The sequence below is a fragment of the Dioszegia hungarica genome (genome assembly GCF_025882075.1).
Source record: "Dioszegia hungarica strain PDD-24b-2 chromosome Unknown MKK02contig_8, whole genome shotgun sequence".
Lineage (NCBI taxonomy): Eukaryota > Fungi > Basidiomycota > Tremellomycetes > Tremellales > Bulleribasidiaceae > Dioszegia > Dioszegia hungarica.
In genome coordinates, this window is record NW_026515770.1 from 4,215,824 (window position 1) to 4,230,357 (window position 14,534).

The following is a 14,534-nucleotide window of genomic DNA, read 5'->3' on the forward strand; positions in this document are numbered from 1 at the left end:
ACGATGGGCGACGGAGAGAGGGGCGACAAGATACTGGAGCGAGTGCAAGCAGATGAGCTGTATGTATGGTCGAGGTAGAGAGCGAAACTGAGCGGTATGAGGAGTCGTGGTCTTCAGGCACCCAAGGCACCATCACGGCATCGGGAACGGGTTCATTCGATCATCTCTAGCGCTCATGTATCTTGCTCTTTCGTCACGATGTCGCCATATTCCATAAACGCAGGACTACTAGGACAGGCAGAGGGGCTGTCAGCCTGTATTCTGTGATTCTTGATATCTAGCATGCATGGTGACCTCCACAATCCCGGCCAACAGCGCGGCTTGACTCCGGTGCCGGGGGCAAATTGCTTGCGCGGAATGTCCGGGTGCCTGACGTTGACCTTGCAGCTTGCGGACCCATAATACTTCTCGACCTCTGCAGCTACATGACCGTTGTCGTGAGTGACTCTGACAGCTCCTCGGCCCTGCAGAGACTCACTTTGCTAAGCGCCAGAAAAGAGAAGATGAAAGGAGGGGAACGAGCTTCCCAAAGGAACCGACCTCTTACCGGTTCCGCTGACCAGCTTTGCGTCTTTGCATACCTAAGTGTAGTCTCTTCTTACTGGCCTCTCGATGACATCTACCGACCTGCCGCCCGGCTCTCCGGGCCCTGCGTCACAAGGCCCCCCTCCACCGGTCACCATTTTCCCCATTCTGCGCGTCGTTCCCCTCCCAACCTCTTACACGACTGGCCTGACCCCCGTCCTCATCTCCCCTGACCTCGAGATCATCTTCCACCAATCTGGGCGAAAGGTCTCACTCCCTTCGGATCTGGCTCGTTCGATAAAGCGGACCACGAATCGGCTTCAGCAGACTCAGCACCAGTATCTCTCACCCACCCGAGGGGCCGAGTTCTTCCTTTCATCCGCTTCCCCAATATTGACCGAGGTTCGCCTTGTGCTGGACATCACAGCTGGAGAGAAAGTGGCGAGCATCGCGAAATGTGCCCATGCGGAAGCCGAGGACCGACCACTTCTAGAGGCGTACTCGCTCTCTATACCCCTCAAGGGGCCAGCGATCATCAAAGCGAAGTCGGCTCTCGGTCTCCTCAGGGGTCTCACGACCTTGGAGCAGCTCGTCTACCGCTCTCCACCTTCGGATGTCGGTGGCTCCGGAAGCCCACCTTCGGAGATCATGGCGGCGTGCGGGAGCCTATACGCGCCGTTCGCACCATATAATATCTCGGATCGACCTGCATTCGGCTGGCGGGGCCTGCTGCTGGATACGTCCAGGAACTGGATCGGATTAGAGGCTATACGAAAGGTGCGTTCACCATCTTGTAACTTGTTCCGGCGAAAATGACAAGCTGAAGAAGCAGCTTTTAGATACCATGTCCTTCGTCAAGCTGAATGTCTTTCATTGGTGCGTCCTCCTTAGTCTCTGATCGCGTCCTGACCTCCCTGCTGACATTCCGAAAGGCATATCACAGACTCCAACTCGTGGCCTCTGGATCTGGAGGACCGACCCGAGCTGGCCGCAGCCGGAGCATACTCTCCATCTCAGAAGTTCACCGAGAGTGATATCAAGGGTCTCACCGACTACGCCGGCGAGGTAGGTTCCTTCAGCTGTGGGCTCGCTCCCTTGGAACGGTAAAAGCTTACATGACAGCGCGGAATTGACGTCCTCCTCGAAGTCGATCTTCCAGGCCACACCGCATCTCTCGCTGCGTCGCATCCCGAGCACATCGCCAGCGCCAACATCCTACCCGCCGACCCCTATTCGAATCAGCCACCGGCCGGGCAACTACGCTTCGCCACTGATGCCACTACTCAGTGGACTAAAGGGCTTGTCGAGGATGTGGTGAGACTGATGGAGGTTGCGCCCTACGTGGGGACAGGCGGAGATGAAGTCAACGAAAAGTGCATGGTCAGTAGCGTCTTCCCTATCTATATGGGTTAAGCTCACTCGCAGTTCGCGGACCCGGTCACGCGCGCTTCTCTAAAGGAGAAAGGATGGACACTCGATCAAGCCCTCGACGCGTTCACTGGCGAGATCCACGAACCCATTCACGCCGCTAGGAAGACGCCGGTGGTCTGGCAAGATATGGTGGGTGCTGTAGGAGCTGATCAGCGCTCTCAGAAGAGAGATGAGCTGATGATCAGGTGCTATCTCATGGTGCTATGCGGTCGATCTCCCCCGATACGATCGTGCACATCTGGCAAGCTTCCGGAGATGCCAAGAAGGTCCTTGACAAGGGCTTCAGAATCGTTCACGCCCCCGGAGACTACTTCTACTTGGTAAGCTCTCTCTTGCCTTCCTTATTCGAGCCTTCACTTTTTCGAACATATTCTGACGGTCGGTAGGATGCCGGCCAAGGCGGATGGATGGCCACACCACACGGCTCGGGCCATGGCGACTACCGCACCTGGGCAAGAGTGATGTCATTCGATCCATATGCCCATGCCGGTCCGCACAAGGAAGCTCGCGATCGAGTCTTGGGTGGTCAGGCCTGTCTGTGGACCGAACAGACGGACGAGAACAGCCTGGAGTGCGTGGTATGGCCACGCACGGCCGCAGTGGCCGACCTTTTCTGGACGGGCGACAAAGCCGGCGGAGGGTATCCGAGAAGTAAGCTATCTGAGATTTCTTCATTTTCGGGAGAAGCTGACGAATGCAGACACAGTCGAAGCTTTGCCTAGAATGCATGATGTTCGGTACAGGATGGTCGACAGGGGTGTACGTGCTATCCCTTTACAGCCTCATTGGTGTGCTCTCCGTCCAGGTGCGTCTTCTGATATTGCGAGTTGTCAGAATGCTGACCAGGCAGAACAGAGCATCGAGGGAGCTTGATCACCGGTCTCAGAGAGCCTGATGGAGGCTGCGCACCGCGGAGTAGATCTAGGATGTCTACTTGTGTATAGCAGCGCAGGATATGCATACGTGTATGGTACGTGAAGCTGATACAACGTCAAGTATGAGAAAATTCTGAAGCTGGACAATATGTGGGACGACCAGGCGGACCCAACAGCGAGGGGCTGGCGATCTTACAAAATTGAGTGGAGGAGAAAAAAAGGGACCTCGGAGGTGCAGTCGAGGATGGTAGGGGATTATAGCTTGCTCTTGGCCGGTCGGACCTCTTTGCGCTCTGGCGGGGGCTTCCAATCCTGGGCGCGGTACCTGTCACTCGTCAGTCGGGCGGGAATTACTGAAGTCATTCCAGGAAAGGGCGATCACTCACAAGAGTGTCGAGGGTGCTGTGCCGAACTCGGTCGGGAGGCTCAGGCCCTTTTTGTCAGCCGAGTTCCAGCTTAGCAATGTGAGGTATGAGTACAGAAGACGAGGATGCTTACCAGCTCATGCACAGCTATCGTCCTCAACATTGAGAAATGATGTATAGCGTGCAATGAGCAGAACCAAAGCTGTCATGTTGTCAGCTACTGTCTTACATAGAAAAGGGCAAATATGTCAACTTACCTCCCTCCCAACACTGCTCTCCATAACCTGCTTCGTCGGCGTGACCGCCACCAGCCTGACTTTCCGCTGCATCTCACTCGCCAACCCCTTCCCGCCTCCTGCCCCGCCCTCCTGGGACTTGGCCTCCCATTTGAGCAGCCCATCACGTATGCCCTTCATCGCTGATCGACAAGCCGGTAAGGAGCGGGCGATGGCCTTGCGCGATTTCGGAGAAGGGGCGTCATAGTCGATCTCGATGAGGCCGCTCGACGATCCTTCTTGCTCGGCCAGGGCGTTGATGAAGGCTTGGAACATCTCAATCACCTAGTGATATCAGCTATGTACGGTTAAGTCAGCTTGTTCGAGAGAAACCCAGCTCACGTGCCTGAAGTGCTTCCCGACCGTTCCGCCCGGCATGAGCACGCTCGTCTTGGTCAACTCCTCATCCGTCTGTATGTTCCCCTCCAGCACATCCGATGCCGCATCAATAAGGGCAATACTGAGATCCACCAAAGCTCTCGCCCTATCTTCCTCCTCGCTCGCGGCGCCTGTCATGTCGCTAGACGGCGATGGTGTCGATCGGACCGATGAGCTGGAAGGGGAAGTACCGAGTCCGAGGCCGGCGAGAGTGTGGTTCAGGCTTAGGGGAGAAGGTGGATTCGGCTTAGCCGCTGGGCTCATGGATGTGACTGTCGGTATAAAGGGAATACTTGTCTGTGGCCCGGCGAAGTCGTGATAGCTATGATAAGATGCCTTCGCTGCACAATAGAAAGGATCGGGGATCCGGGTAAATCGCCTTTCAGTTCCATCGCCATTACGGCACCTGTTCCTGACGCTGAAACACGACGAAACACACCGCACAGCTCCCTCTTCGCAGCATCTCCCATCAACTAGTCATTGCACAGCTACAGACACCTAAAGACCCCTCATAGAACGCCCGGACACAGACCACAGGAAAATCTCGGTAGATTAAAAGTCGAAGAACCCGCCTCGAAGAGGAGAAGCGCCTAGACGCGCAAATTGTGAGGAAGGATCATTGCGCGAAGCCCTCTCTCTGCCTGTCGACGGCGAAATTCTTGCCTATCCCGAACATACTCTCCGCATCATACCAAGCAGGATCTAAGCATATACCTCCTTGTGAGACTCTATAGTTTTCCAGCGACCAGTACGGTATACAAAGCTGATAATCAGCGACATGGCGTACAATCAACCCCACCCTGGTCAACCCTTTCCCCAAGCCAATCCATCCGCGGGCAATCCCTATGATCGTCAAGAGGACCTCCGCTCCTCGGGGTACGGCAATACCTCCGCCGAAGAGGCAAACTACTACAATCGCCGTTCTCAACACCTGGACGTCTACAACGACCCATACCTCGACCCCTCCGACCACTCACACGAGCGTAACGGACCGACCGCGGCCCCGTCTTCCGTCTCCATCGGACCATGGGACTCTGCATCCCAGCGATCACTCTCCACATCATCTCGACACCCTCTCCCCACCTCCCATGCCACACCCTTATCGGACGGACAAGACGGGTCGTCCAACCCCGCCCGACACCTTCGTAATAAACCCTCCAATATGACCGCTGGCGGTCTGAGCTATATCGACGAAGAAGGCGACTACTACCGCTCGCCGCACCCCCGCCCTGCATCAGCATCACGGAAGAGGGAGGACGAGCTGGAGATGCACGGCCTGGTGAGCGGTGCGGCGCGGATGGGCGGGCGGGACGGGGATCTAGAACACGCGGTATTGAACGGGACGTATGGGGAGAGCAAGTACGGCCAGTATGAGGATGGGCCGTATGCCTGGCCACCGCTGGATAACGTGAATACGGGCGTGAGGAGCGAGAGCAAGTTGATGGCGCTGCTATTGTTCCCGACCGGGTTGGATAGGGTGCTGGGGACGTTTGGGTGGGATAAGGCGAGGATACCGGTGGACCAGGCGATAGAGAGGAAGAAGAGGGGTGTACCGGGGCAGAGGTTTCCAGTGATGACTTGGGTGTTGACAGCCAGTAGGTGTCCTCAGAGGCTGAGAAGGTCACGGGGCTGATGTAGCAGTCATGGTCGGGGTTATGATATACGAAATCATCCAAAACAACGCCCTGACCGGTAACCCCATCTCCACCCGCCCAACATTCAACTACATGATCGGACCCTCGCCATCGGTTCTCATCAACATCGGCGCACGCTTTCCACCATGTATGAAGCTGGTCCCAGACATTCCTCCCCCCTTCAACTTTGCCTGCCTGGACGATCTGAACGAGTGAGCTAGCCCGTACTGGGACATGTTGTTCGTGGCCATAGCTGATACTTTAGCCCCCCTACGTCCACGTGTAACCTCGCCCAGATCTGCGGACACGGCCTGACCACTACCGATATACCCAATCAGACATGGCGCTTCTTCGTCCCTATCTTCCTGCACGTTGGGATCGTTCATCTCATCCTGAATATGGTGGCGCAGATGACGGTCGGAGCTCTGGTCGAGCGGGAGATGGGTGAGTTAGCCCTTCGTGTGCCCTTGGAAGCGGGGAGCTGACATGACAGGCTCCATACCATACTTGATCGTCTACTTTGCTGGAGGGGTATATGGATTCCTCCTGGGCGGCAATTTTTCTCGGGTCGGTATCCCCAGCGCAGGGGCTTCAGGTGCTCTATTCGCAGTCGTGAGATACTCTGTTCTCTTTACTCGCAGTCAATCTAGCTGACACCATAGAATGCTTGCGTACTGGTGGATCTCCTTATGCACTGGAAGTATGAGGAAAGGCCGAAGCTGAAGGTGAGCTGAACGGCTATATCAGCCGGGGTTGTGACTGCTGATACCGCCAGGCTTTCTTCCTCGCCTTGGAATTCGTCGTCGGCATCGCTGTCGGATACATGTACGTTCCCCTATCACTATCAGCCCAATGACTCAGCTGATATACCAGCCCAAATGCGGTCGATGGTCTCGCGCACCTCGGCGGCTTCGCGATGGGCCTACTCCTCGGTTCCGTTCTCTACCCCTCGATCTCAGAGACCAGGACGCACCGCTTCGTCCTATGGGGCGTACGAGCATTCGCAGTAGCTCTCGCGGCTATGGCCTTTGTGTTGACGACCCGGAACTTCTGTGAGCTTAGACCACTGTAATCAAGGTGAAAGCGGCTGAACAGAGCAGACACGACCGATCCAAATGCTGCGTGCAAATGGTGCAAATATCTCAGCTGCATCCCGGTCGCAGCGAACAATTACTGTTCCGGGACAGTATGTCATCCTCCTGATCAGCTGACGGAAGTGGCGACGTGAAAGTGACTCAGTATCCAGCTGACACATGTAGGGCATCACGCAGTCCACGGTGCAGAGTACCAGGCGGATGCTAGAGCTGTAAAGCTGCGTCGAAGACATGGACATATAGACGGACATTACGATCCCATATACGATATCCTGGACTTACAAGCCTGCCACCTTACACATATCTTGTACATACATGTAGCGATGCTGCCAAGGGCTTCAAGCTTGTCTTTCTCTCTATGGCCATCTTGCTCTTCCGCCACATTCCTCGCTCTCATGCCGTAATTCAGATCTCAGCCGGTCTCACGCGATTGACTTTGGCTGAGTTTGATTTTGCCACTCGACTGCGTCATAACACAAGCAAGCAGTGCTCTTACTGCTGCATAGCTTTCTCCTTCTCGCTCTGCTTATACAGCTCATACCTCACCGCCGACTCTCGGCGCGCATGCCGCGGACTCGCTAGTCACTGCCGCCGACGTCCTTGAAAGCCAGCCGAAAAGCTGTGATCCTTGGCGAAAGGGGACCCTCGTTTCACATTCCGACTGCCCGGAGGTAGAACGTCACTCAACCTTATCGTCGCACCACCAAAGCCATCTCCTTCGACCTTCCCTACACTTCATACAACCGCTCCCCATACCACATCATCTCCATTGGCGCCCCTAGCTCCTACGACCCCTTGATCAAGCAGCGGCTCGCGAGGTAAACAACAACACCAATCACCAATCCCACCACCCCAACCGCTCTCGCCCAGCATGAACAAGCTCAAATCCATGGCGGCAACAGCCTCGTCCAAGGCCACAGGGATGTTTACGTCCGGCTCAGGCGATAATCTGCACTCGGTGCTGCAGAAGCAAGAAAGGAAGACTGGGGCGCAACGGAGAAGGGAGAGAAGCGACCCATTTGTCGACGGGCCATCTTTCGAAGAAGTGAGTCAGCAGCGATTCAGATTTCCTTCCTCCACCTCAACTCCTCTTTCCATTCCTCATCTACGTTCTATACCCTCCCTCCCTCTACATTATGCCCCACATAAGCACTCTTCTCCCCAGCGTGAAATACCGAACCCTTATCGCTCATTGTCCTTGCGGGATGTACTACAGCTTCGACCTCGGTCGTGTGCTGACGCCACCACAGCCGACTCTGCCGAAAGCGCATATCTGGATACATCTCGTCACTGTAAGTCAGCTGGCATTGCGGCACCACGCCATGGCCGCGCTCTAGCTGATGCGCATTAGCTGTTTTTCACCTTCCTGGCGGTATGTACGATTGGAGCGACAGCGGGGTTCCAAGCAAAGTGGTTTGGCGTGTGTGAGTTTCCAGCAGTCCCTAAGACTCAGCCCTCACAGGCCCTCCCCGATGAGGGACTGCTGTGAAGCGACCACTTCCTCGATCAAACCTGACTATGGCCTAGAGCTGACTCCCCAGCTGGCGGAACAGGCTTCACAATCTTCCTACTCCTTACGAACTTCTTCCTCACCGTCTTCCTCTTGACTGTTCCGCTGATATATGATCGGTAAGCTCTCTTAACCGGAAAGTTCTGCTCGTCAGGGGTTTCAAGCTGACTAGCCAGATGGGATCGAATGAAACGCCCCGCGCAATTCCTTCAGCAAGCTCGGGCGACCTTGATCCTTCACATCTTTGGGTCATTGATGGCCATCATCGCCTGCCTAATTGTCACTGTCAGCGGTATGTCCTCATTAGCTGCGTACCACTCCCGAAGCTGGGAGGCAGAGCTGACGTTGTAAGCTTTTGCCGCACCCGGATGTAAAGCCGCCGCCGATGACCCACACGCGAGTCTAGGTGAAGACTTCAAGAGCGGGCTGGACCAGTGGTGCACCACCAAGAAGGCGTGTGCTGTCTTTGGCTGGCTTTCGTTCGGTACGTCTCTCATTCCCCTTCACAAAACCGCCTCATTCCCTTTCGCGGACTCGTGTGCGTCAGCTGACGCCTCAGGCGGCTGGATAGCACTCTCAATCCTCGCCGTCCTCACTTTCCGCCGCGAACGACGCCACGAGCCCTCCTTCCTCCCCCCTTCTTCCCCTATCACCCACACCGCCGGCATCGGCTACACCCACGTTGCCAACGGTCACGACGACGACAACGAAAAGGCCGGTACCGACGTCTCGTACAACCGCCCCTCGGACGCCGAGCGGGATGTCGGCCTGTATAACCAGCCGCCGGTCAGTCAGCCTGTAGCGCGGGAACGGTACGAGCCAAGGATGGAGCCGGCGCAGGCGGCGGGGATGGCCTTCCCGCTCACCCCGGGGTTGACGGATGGGCCGAGTCGGACGATGCAGCTGGCGTATTCGGATCCTTGTGAGTCTTTCATCGGCTGGGGCTAGAGGCGGGAACAAGCTGACTCAGCCAGACGCTCAAGTGCGCGCATCCCTCATGCAAAGCTCTCAGCAACGCGCTACCCCTCCACCACAGCCTCAGCAGTACTACGCCCAAGGTGGTCTGCCTGCGCCCCCAAATTACGGCGGATACCGCTAGCCAAAGCGTCACGTCCGAGCGCGCAGAGCGGAGTATGTAGTAGAGGATCGTCTTCAGTCTCCGTCCGGTCACTTGGTAGTCTTGATTTCCTTATTGGACACTCTCTGTATCATAGCCGTGCGATCAAGTAGTAGATGTATGAACATGTACGAGCTCCGTGAGTGTGGACGCTTGAATCTCCGTTAGTGTAGTCCCTGAGCTTGTCTCCAGATTCAAGAATCAAAGCCATATCAATTCAGCTACATCGTTGCGGCTACTATAGCCGCAGCACGCCTTCCACCTCGCCGTTCCCCACAGCCCACACCTCGGACTCCTCGCTGCAATCGAATCCCTGGTCCAACTCTGCCTGACCGATCACGTCCCGTACTCCACTTCTCCATCTGTATACATCCCAGCCCCTTCGCTTACATGCTGACGGCGAGACCGAGACCGGCGAGGGAGATGAATGAAACGGTGTTGAGGGAAGAGACGAGGCCGTGCAGCCCAGCAAACGACTTGTTGAGCTTCTGCATCGCCTCTGATGGCTAAGGAGTCAGCTTAGTGCCATTGTACGACCTCGCCACGGCGCATAGTAGCAGACGAGTCGATAACTCACGCTAGCCTCATCATACGACTTGCCCTCCATCTTCTCCAGCCTGTGCCTCGCAAACATCTTCTCGGTCGCCTTTGGTCCGGCATAGAACCAGTTGACCGCCTGGGGGACCAGCGCGCCGAGGATCAAGAGACCCTGTCGGCCTTCCTCGGAGGACCGCCAGTTGAGGGGGCCAAAGAAGGACGAAAACGAGATGAGGGCGGGGTGGAAGTAGAGGTGCGTAAGCAGCAAAGCGGCCGAGGAGAGGGTGGAGAATGAGAAGTAGAGGGGTGTGAGCCGGGATTGGAGGGTACCGAAGGTGGCCCGCGGGAGGGTCTTGTATGTGCGGTAGCCGGACTATAGCGTCAGCGTGTCTCCTATGCCGCTGACAGCTCTGCGGGAGCTTCAGGTCCCCGTCCGCGTAGAAGTGCCACGCCGATCTGAATAGTCGAGAACTGACCACAGTGTTCCACACGTTCGCTCCGAGGGTGGTACCCCAAGTAAGAAGGTAGAACCCCTTCAGCGTGAATGGCGCAAGAGCAGTCTGGAGTGCGGTCATCCTGTTCGAGTCTTTGGAGGTAGGTAAGTGATGTTCGAAGTCAAAGTTATCATGAGTTGAGTTGGCTGGCGACATCGACGATCGCAAACGTCACCGGTCGCCGAGGCGTGCCGAACTTATTCGAGCACTCCACATATACGGAGAGTGTCCAGATAGACCATGCTATGGGACATTGAACAACAGCTCTCATCTCGGACTATAACAGAAGTGAGTACAGTAGCTATGATAGCGTAGAGTCGTGGGAATGAAGGAAAAACAAGACAGATATCGCGCCAAGAAATGACGCCCCTCAAGACACCCCCTCCTCCTTCACGGACCGCCTCGTCCGCGTTTCGACCCCCGTGGACCAGCTCTCCGGCTGCCTCTCTTCCCTCCGCCCTCTCACGCCACATCATCTCACCCTATACTCGCCGCCGGGCTGCCTAGGTCCGCGAAACGGTCTGGGTATTGGGCGCCGGGACAGGTGGAGGAGCAGTGAATGGTGATCTCGCTACCTGATCAGCTCTGGATCTTTCTTGGATAAGAGAGAAGAGTGAGACTCACAGACACCACTCCTAGGTGGACTCAGTATCCCACCGGGCCTCACGCCCATACGCGCAAGACCAACAGTTGCGAGCGGGTTCGTCGACCCTCCGAGATACTCCGCCAGTCCAGGATACTTGGGTCGATCCCTTTCCCTCTCCCTATCTCTATCCTCTTTCACCATCCTATCCCTCTCCATCCTATCTCTCTCCCTCTCCCTCTCTCTATCCCTATCCCTATCTTCTCGCTCCCGCTGCTCGCGATCCCTCTGCTCCCGTTCTCTGTGTCTCGCATCCTCCCTCTCCCGATCTCGTTCCCGCTCTCGCTCTCGATCGAGTCCGTTCCCCATCTCGACATCTTCCGCACCGCGGTGTATCTTGGAACCTCCATTGGCTCCCCAAGCACCACCAGGGGTACTCGCAGAGGTCATAACCCCATTCACCCCATTCACCGTCGACATCCCCACCTTGTCGTCCTGCTTCCGGCCGAGAGAAGCAGCATATGCACTCTGCCCCAGCCCTTGCCCAGGTCCAGCCGCACTGGGCAGGCTCGTCCCATCCCTCATACCGCCAGCTGAGGACCCGAGCGTCCCGAAGCCCGCTCCACCACCTATCCCACCACCGCCTAGGCCAAAGCCAAGCCCGAAGCCCATAGGTACGTGCATCCGGTTTCCCCAGGGACTGCTGTAGTCCATAGACTCCGCTTTGACCTCTTTCGAGATCGCGTTCTGACCCTGGCTTTGAGCGTTACTCGGGGCGTTCGGGTTGACGGGGTGCGAAGCGGTATGTGCCTGATTTTGGGCTTGGTTGAAGGGGAACGACTGCGCGATAGGCGAGTTGGCATTCGGAGTGGAGTTGGGGCCGAACATTGTCGAGGCGGTAGGTACAGTTCGACCCTCTCGCCGTTGTTGCTGTGTTTGGGAATGCGATAGGGACTGCCCAGGCTGAGAGAGGGAGATGCTGGACCCGCTCGAGGTGGGACCGAGAGCGGTCGCGTTCCGGGGATACGCATAGTGGTCCATCAGGCCGGGACCGCCGAACGCCGCCGTTTGGGCAGATCCTGAGACTTGCCGGGACGTAGGCGCGGATTGATGCGCCGTGTTCGAGGTGTTTTGGCGAGATTGTGGTGTGGCGCCCGAAGAAGGTACCCGGGGAGAGTCGTATGTCTGGGGGATATTTGCGGTCTGGGAGCTGGTGCCGGCGGCCTCGGCGTACGTTGGGCCCGCGGCGTACGGGACGGAAGCGTACTGATTGGCTGGTTGTTGATTTTGCGGCTGTTGTTGGTGTGACATGGGGTAATTTGGGAGTGGTGGGAAGATGGCTGGAGATGCATGGCGGGAGAGCTGCATTTGCCGATGCTGAGGGTCAGCTTTAGTCTGATCCAGGTACAACAATCGCCCCGCAGGACTCACCTCCATCAATGCCAGATCGTGATTGCCCTCGTCCACCGTCAATCTCGCCGGACTAGGTCCAGCCGACCAATCAAAGCTCTTGCCAAATCTTGGATCTCCAACTTTAGGCACCGGTTTCGCTGAGCGTCATCAGCTCCATCGCCCAATGTCCATGACCAGAAATGACTCACCCCATCGCACCGACTCAATCTCATTCTTCTCCCTAGCGAGCCTCCTGCGCTTACTCCATGTCTGCTCAAACTCCTCCCAGTGCATCCGATCACGCTCGTCCTGGACAAGTCAGTACAATACCATGCGACCGGGCAAACACTCGAAGACTTACTGTCCACCATGACCAGACCGCATTCTGCTCCGACTTCCTGACCACCTTGAGCTCATCCAGCGCTTGTTCGTGCCGCCGGCTAGCAAGTTCATGCAGCCGTTCTCGGCGGTGCGAGAGGGTCTTGTGGAGCTTTTGCAGCGCGGGATGGGTTCCTGCACGTCAGCCACGACCCAACCGGTTTCTGCACTTCTCAACAGGAGGTAGACATACCATTCAAGATCATTTCCTCCTCCTCGGCCGCCTCCTCCATCCGCTCAATGTATAGCCTATCCCGTAGCGCAGCAAACTTCAGCTCGAGCTGGAGCAGCGCCCGCATCGCCGCCTGGCTGGGCGGTGGGGCGTGGGACGAGTGTGCGTGCGCCATGGGGTGGAGAGTGGAGGGTCCGGCAGAGGATGAGGGCGCAGAGACGACGGCCGAGTTCTTCCTTGAGAGTGGGGGAGGCGGCATGGTTTCCTCCGTTGGGAGTGGTGAGGGGGTGGCTCCGTTCGGCATGACAGCTGTGGCAGGTGCCGATTCTATGAAATCAGCAGTGTCAAATTGGATGGAATGACGAGCGGAAAACTTACCGGTAGGGTCTCCAGCATCCGTTTTGCTAGCCCCCTTCGCCTGCTCTTCCACCGGTTCTGCCTGAGCAGACGCCTCTGCAGCCTCCATCAACTCCTCCATGCCTCCCGCTTGGCGCTCCGGCTCGGCCTCCTCAGTGGGACGAGCGATGTCCTCCTCCACCTTGCCATCCTCATCGCGCATTGCGACATCGAGGGTGTCCCCTGAATCCCCTTCGCCTTCCACTGGCTGTTCTGGCTCAGCTGCACCGACCTCCACTACATCGTCCATCTTTCCGCCATCCCCGCCTAGATCCTCAAAGTCAAATGACTCGATCGCTTCGAGGAACGCCATCTGGGCGTCGGGGTCCTCATTCTCTGGCAGAGGTAGGTCCTCGGCCTCGGCGACTCGTGTAGGCTTGACCGGAGACAGTGATTCGGGTCCACCGTCCATTTCGGCTCCGACGCCTATGACGTGCCCGTTTGGCTTGGGATCGGTATTCGAGTCAGGCGGGGTGGGGAAGCCGTTCGTCCGAGGCAGACTCGGAGCGGGTGGCTCGCTATCTCGCTTGCGCTTAATACCGCCCGGCGAAGACTCTTTGGCGCTGGAAGCTGCTGCAGCGCGGGCCGATTCGCCTGGTGGCGGCGGGCTAAGGGAGGGGGATTTGGGGGCAGCTCGACCGCGCGAATGGATTGGAGCCGGGTGGGGTGTGGAAGAAGCCGACATCGTTGTCTTTGCTCTACGAAGGTCGTCAGCTCTTATCCGCCATCCGGTGCTCATATCGGCTGATTTTGCCGAACAGTCAACAAAGGGCTGAAACTCACCGATTTGGCTGGGGCGTCAATCCGTCCTCGCCATCCACATCCATACCGCTATCGGCCACGCTCTCTGGGACGACGGACGGCCTGATGCCTACCGGAGGACCCGGTAGCTCCTCGTCGTCCGACTCCTCGGTCAGGTCACTATCGCTGTGCTGACTCCCGAGGGGCACGGTCGCGCTGGTCTCGCTCCCAGAGCCTCCTTCGCCGTCACTGTCCTGAGAACCGGCGCCCTCCGATCCGTTTGGGAGGCTCGAGGGTGGGTGCTCGAGCTCGTCATCGTTGCTCAGGGAGCTTGAGCTGGAGAGGGGCGAGAGAAGGCCGCGGGGGTCGGCCTGCTGGGAGGACATAGGAAGGACTTCGGAGAGGGCGTCGTTGGGCGCAGGAGAGAGAGCAGGGGAAGAAAGTGGGGATGAGCGGGTCGACATGGCGCCGGAGAGGGTGGGAGTCGCCGGAGGCGGGGTGATACGCGCAGATGGGGGAAGGGGAGATATGGCTTGCCGAGCTCGGTGCGAGCTTTGCTGAGCTCTTTGGAGAGCTGTAAATGAGTCTACTATACGCCTTTGTCACTGCTAGGATCTGATCAAGGTGTGTACAAGGT

General features: G+C 57.3%; 6 protein-coding genes across 6 annotated transcripts; 3 read left to right on the forward strand and 3 right to left on the reverse strand.

Annotated features, from left to right (window-relative positions):
* Positions 1-612: 612 nt before the first annotated feature.
* On the forward strand, positions 613-2,829 carry MKK02DRAFT_33794 (glycoside hydrolase superfamily; the record flags this gene model as incomplete). The annotated part of the gene is made up of 9 exons (XM_053088786.1): positions 613-1,302; positions 1,358-1,401; positions 1,458-1,590; positions 1,648-1,905; positions 1,951-2,085; positions 2,142-2,276; positions 2,343-2,607; positions 2,657-2,761; positions 2,807-2,829. The coding sequence occupies 9 exons, from the start codon at positions 613-615 to the stop codon at positions 2,827-2,829; spliced, it is 1,788 nt and encodes a 595-aa protein (XP_052946426.1).
* A 257-nt stretch (positions 2,830-3,086) lies between these two features.
* On the reverse strand, positions 3,087-4,113 carry MKK02DRAFT_45355 (uncharacterized protein; the record flags this gene model as incomplete). The annotated part of the gene is made up of 5 exons (XM_053093370.1): positions 3,087-3,156; positions 3,218-3,264; positions 3,330-3,398; positions 3,454-3,756; positions 3,814-4,113. 5 exons carry the CDS (start codon positions 4,111-4,113, stop codon positions 3,087-3,089), a joined length of 789 nt encoding a protein of 262 aa, XP_052946427.1.
* A 514-nt stretch (positions 4,114-4,627) lies between these two features.
* On the forward strand, positions 4,628-6,793 carry MKK02DRAFT_45356 (uncharacterized protein; the record flags this gene model as incomplete). Its single annotated transcript, XM_053093371.1, has 9 exons — positions 4,628-5,444; positions 5,491-5,695; positions 5,749-5,927; positions 5,977-6,095; positions 6,146-6,208; positions 6,259-6,308; positions 6,357-6,535; positions 6,584-6,669; positions 6,743-6,793. The coding sequence occupies 9 exons, from the start codon at positions 4,628-4,630 to the stop codon at positions 6,791-6,793; spliced, it is 1,749 nt and encodes a 582-aa protein (XP_052946428.1).
* A 655-nt stretch (positions 6,794-7,448) lies between these two features.
* On the forward strand, positions 7,449-9,186 carry MKK02DRAFT_45357 (uncharacterized protein; the record flags this gene model as incomplete). The annotated part of the gene is made up of 8 exons (XM_053093372.1): positions 7,449-7,622; positions 7,828-7,869; positions 7,929-8,001; positions 8,119-8,206; positions 8,264-8,379; positions 8,440-8,571; positions 8,647-9,009; positions 9,062-9,186. The coding sequence occupies 8 exons, from the start codon at positions 7,449-7,451 to the stop codon at positions 9,184-9,186; spliced, it is 1,113 nt and encodes a 370-aa protein (XP_052946429.1).
* Positions 9,187-9,590: 404 nt separating this feature from the next.
* MKK02DRAFT_45358 (uncharacterized protein) lies at positions 9,591-10,316 on the reverse strand (the record flags this gene model as incomplete). The annotated part of the gene is made up of 3 exons (XM_053093373.1): positions 9,591-9,710; positions 9,782-10,114; positions 10,218-10,316. The coding sequence occupies 3 exons, from the start codon at positions 10,314-10,316 to the stop codon at positions 9,591-9,593; spliced, it is 552 nt and encodes a 183-aa protein (XP_052946430.1).
* Positions 10,317-10,738: 422 nt separating this feature from the next.
* Positions 10,739-14,361, reverse strand: MKK02DRAFT_33797 (Sds3-like-domain-containing protein; the record flags this gene model as incomplete). The annotated part of the gene is made up of 8 exons (XM_053088787.1): positions 10,739-10,806; positions 10,860-12,195; positions 12,250-12,368; positions 12,420-12,519; positions 12,572-12,723; positions 12,782-13,087; positions 13,139-13,854; positions 13,940-14,361. 8 exons carry the CDS (start codon positions 14,359-14,361, stop codon positions 10,739-10,741), a joined length of 3,219 nt encoding a protein of 1,072 aa, XP_052946431.1.
* Positions 14,362-14,534: the final 173 nt, after the last annotated feature.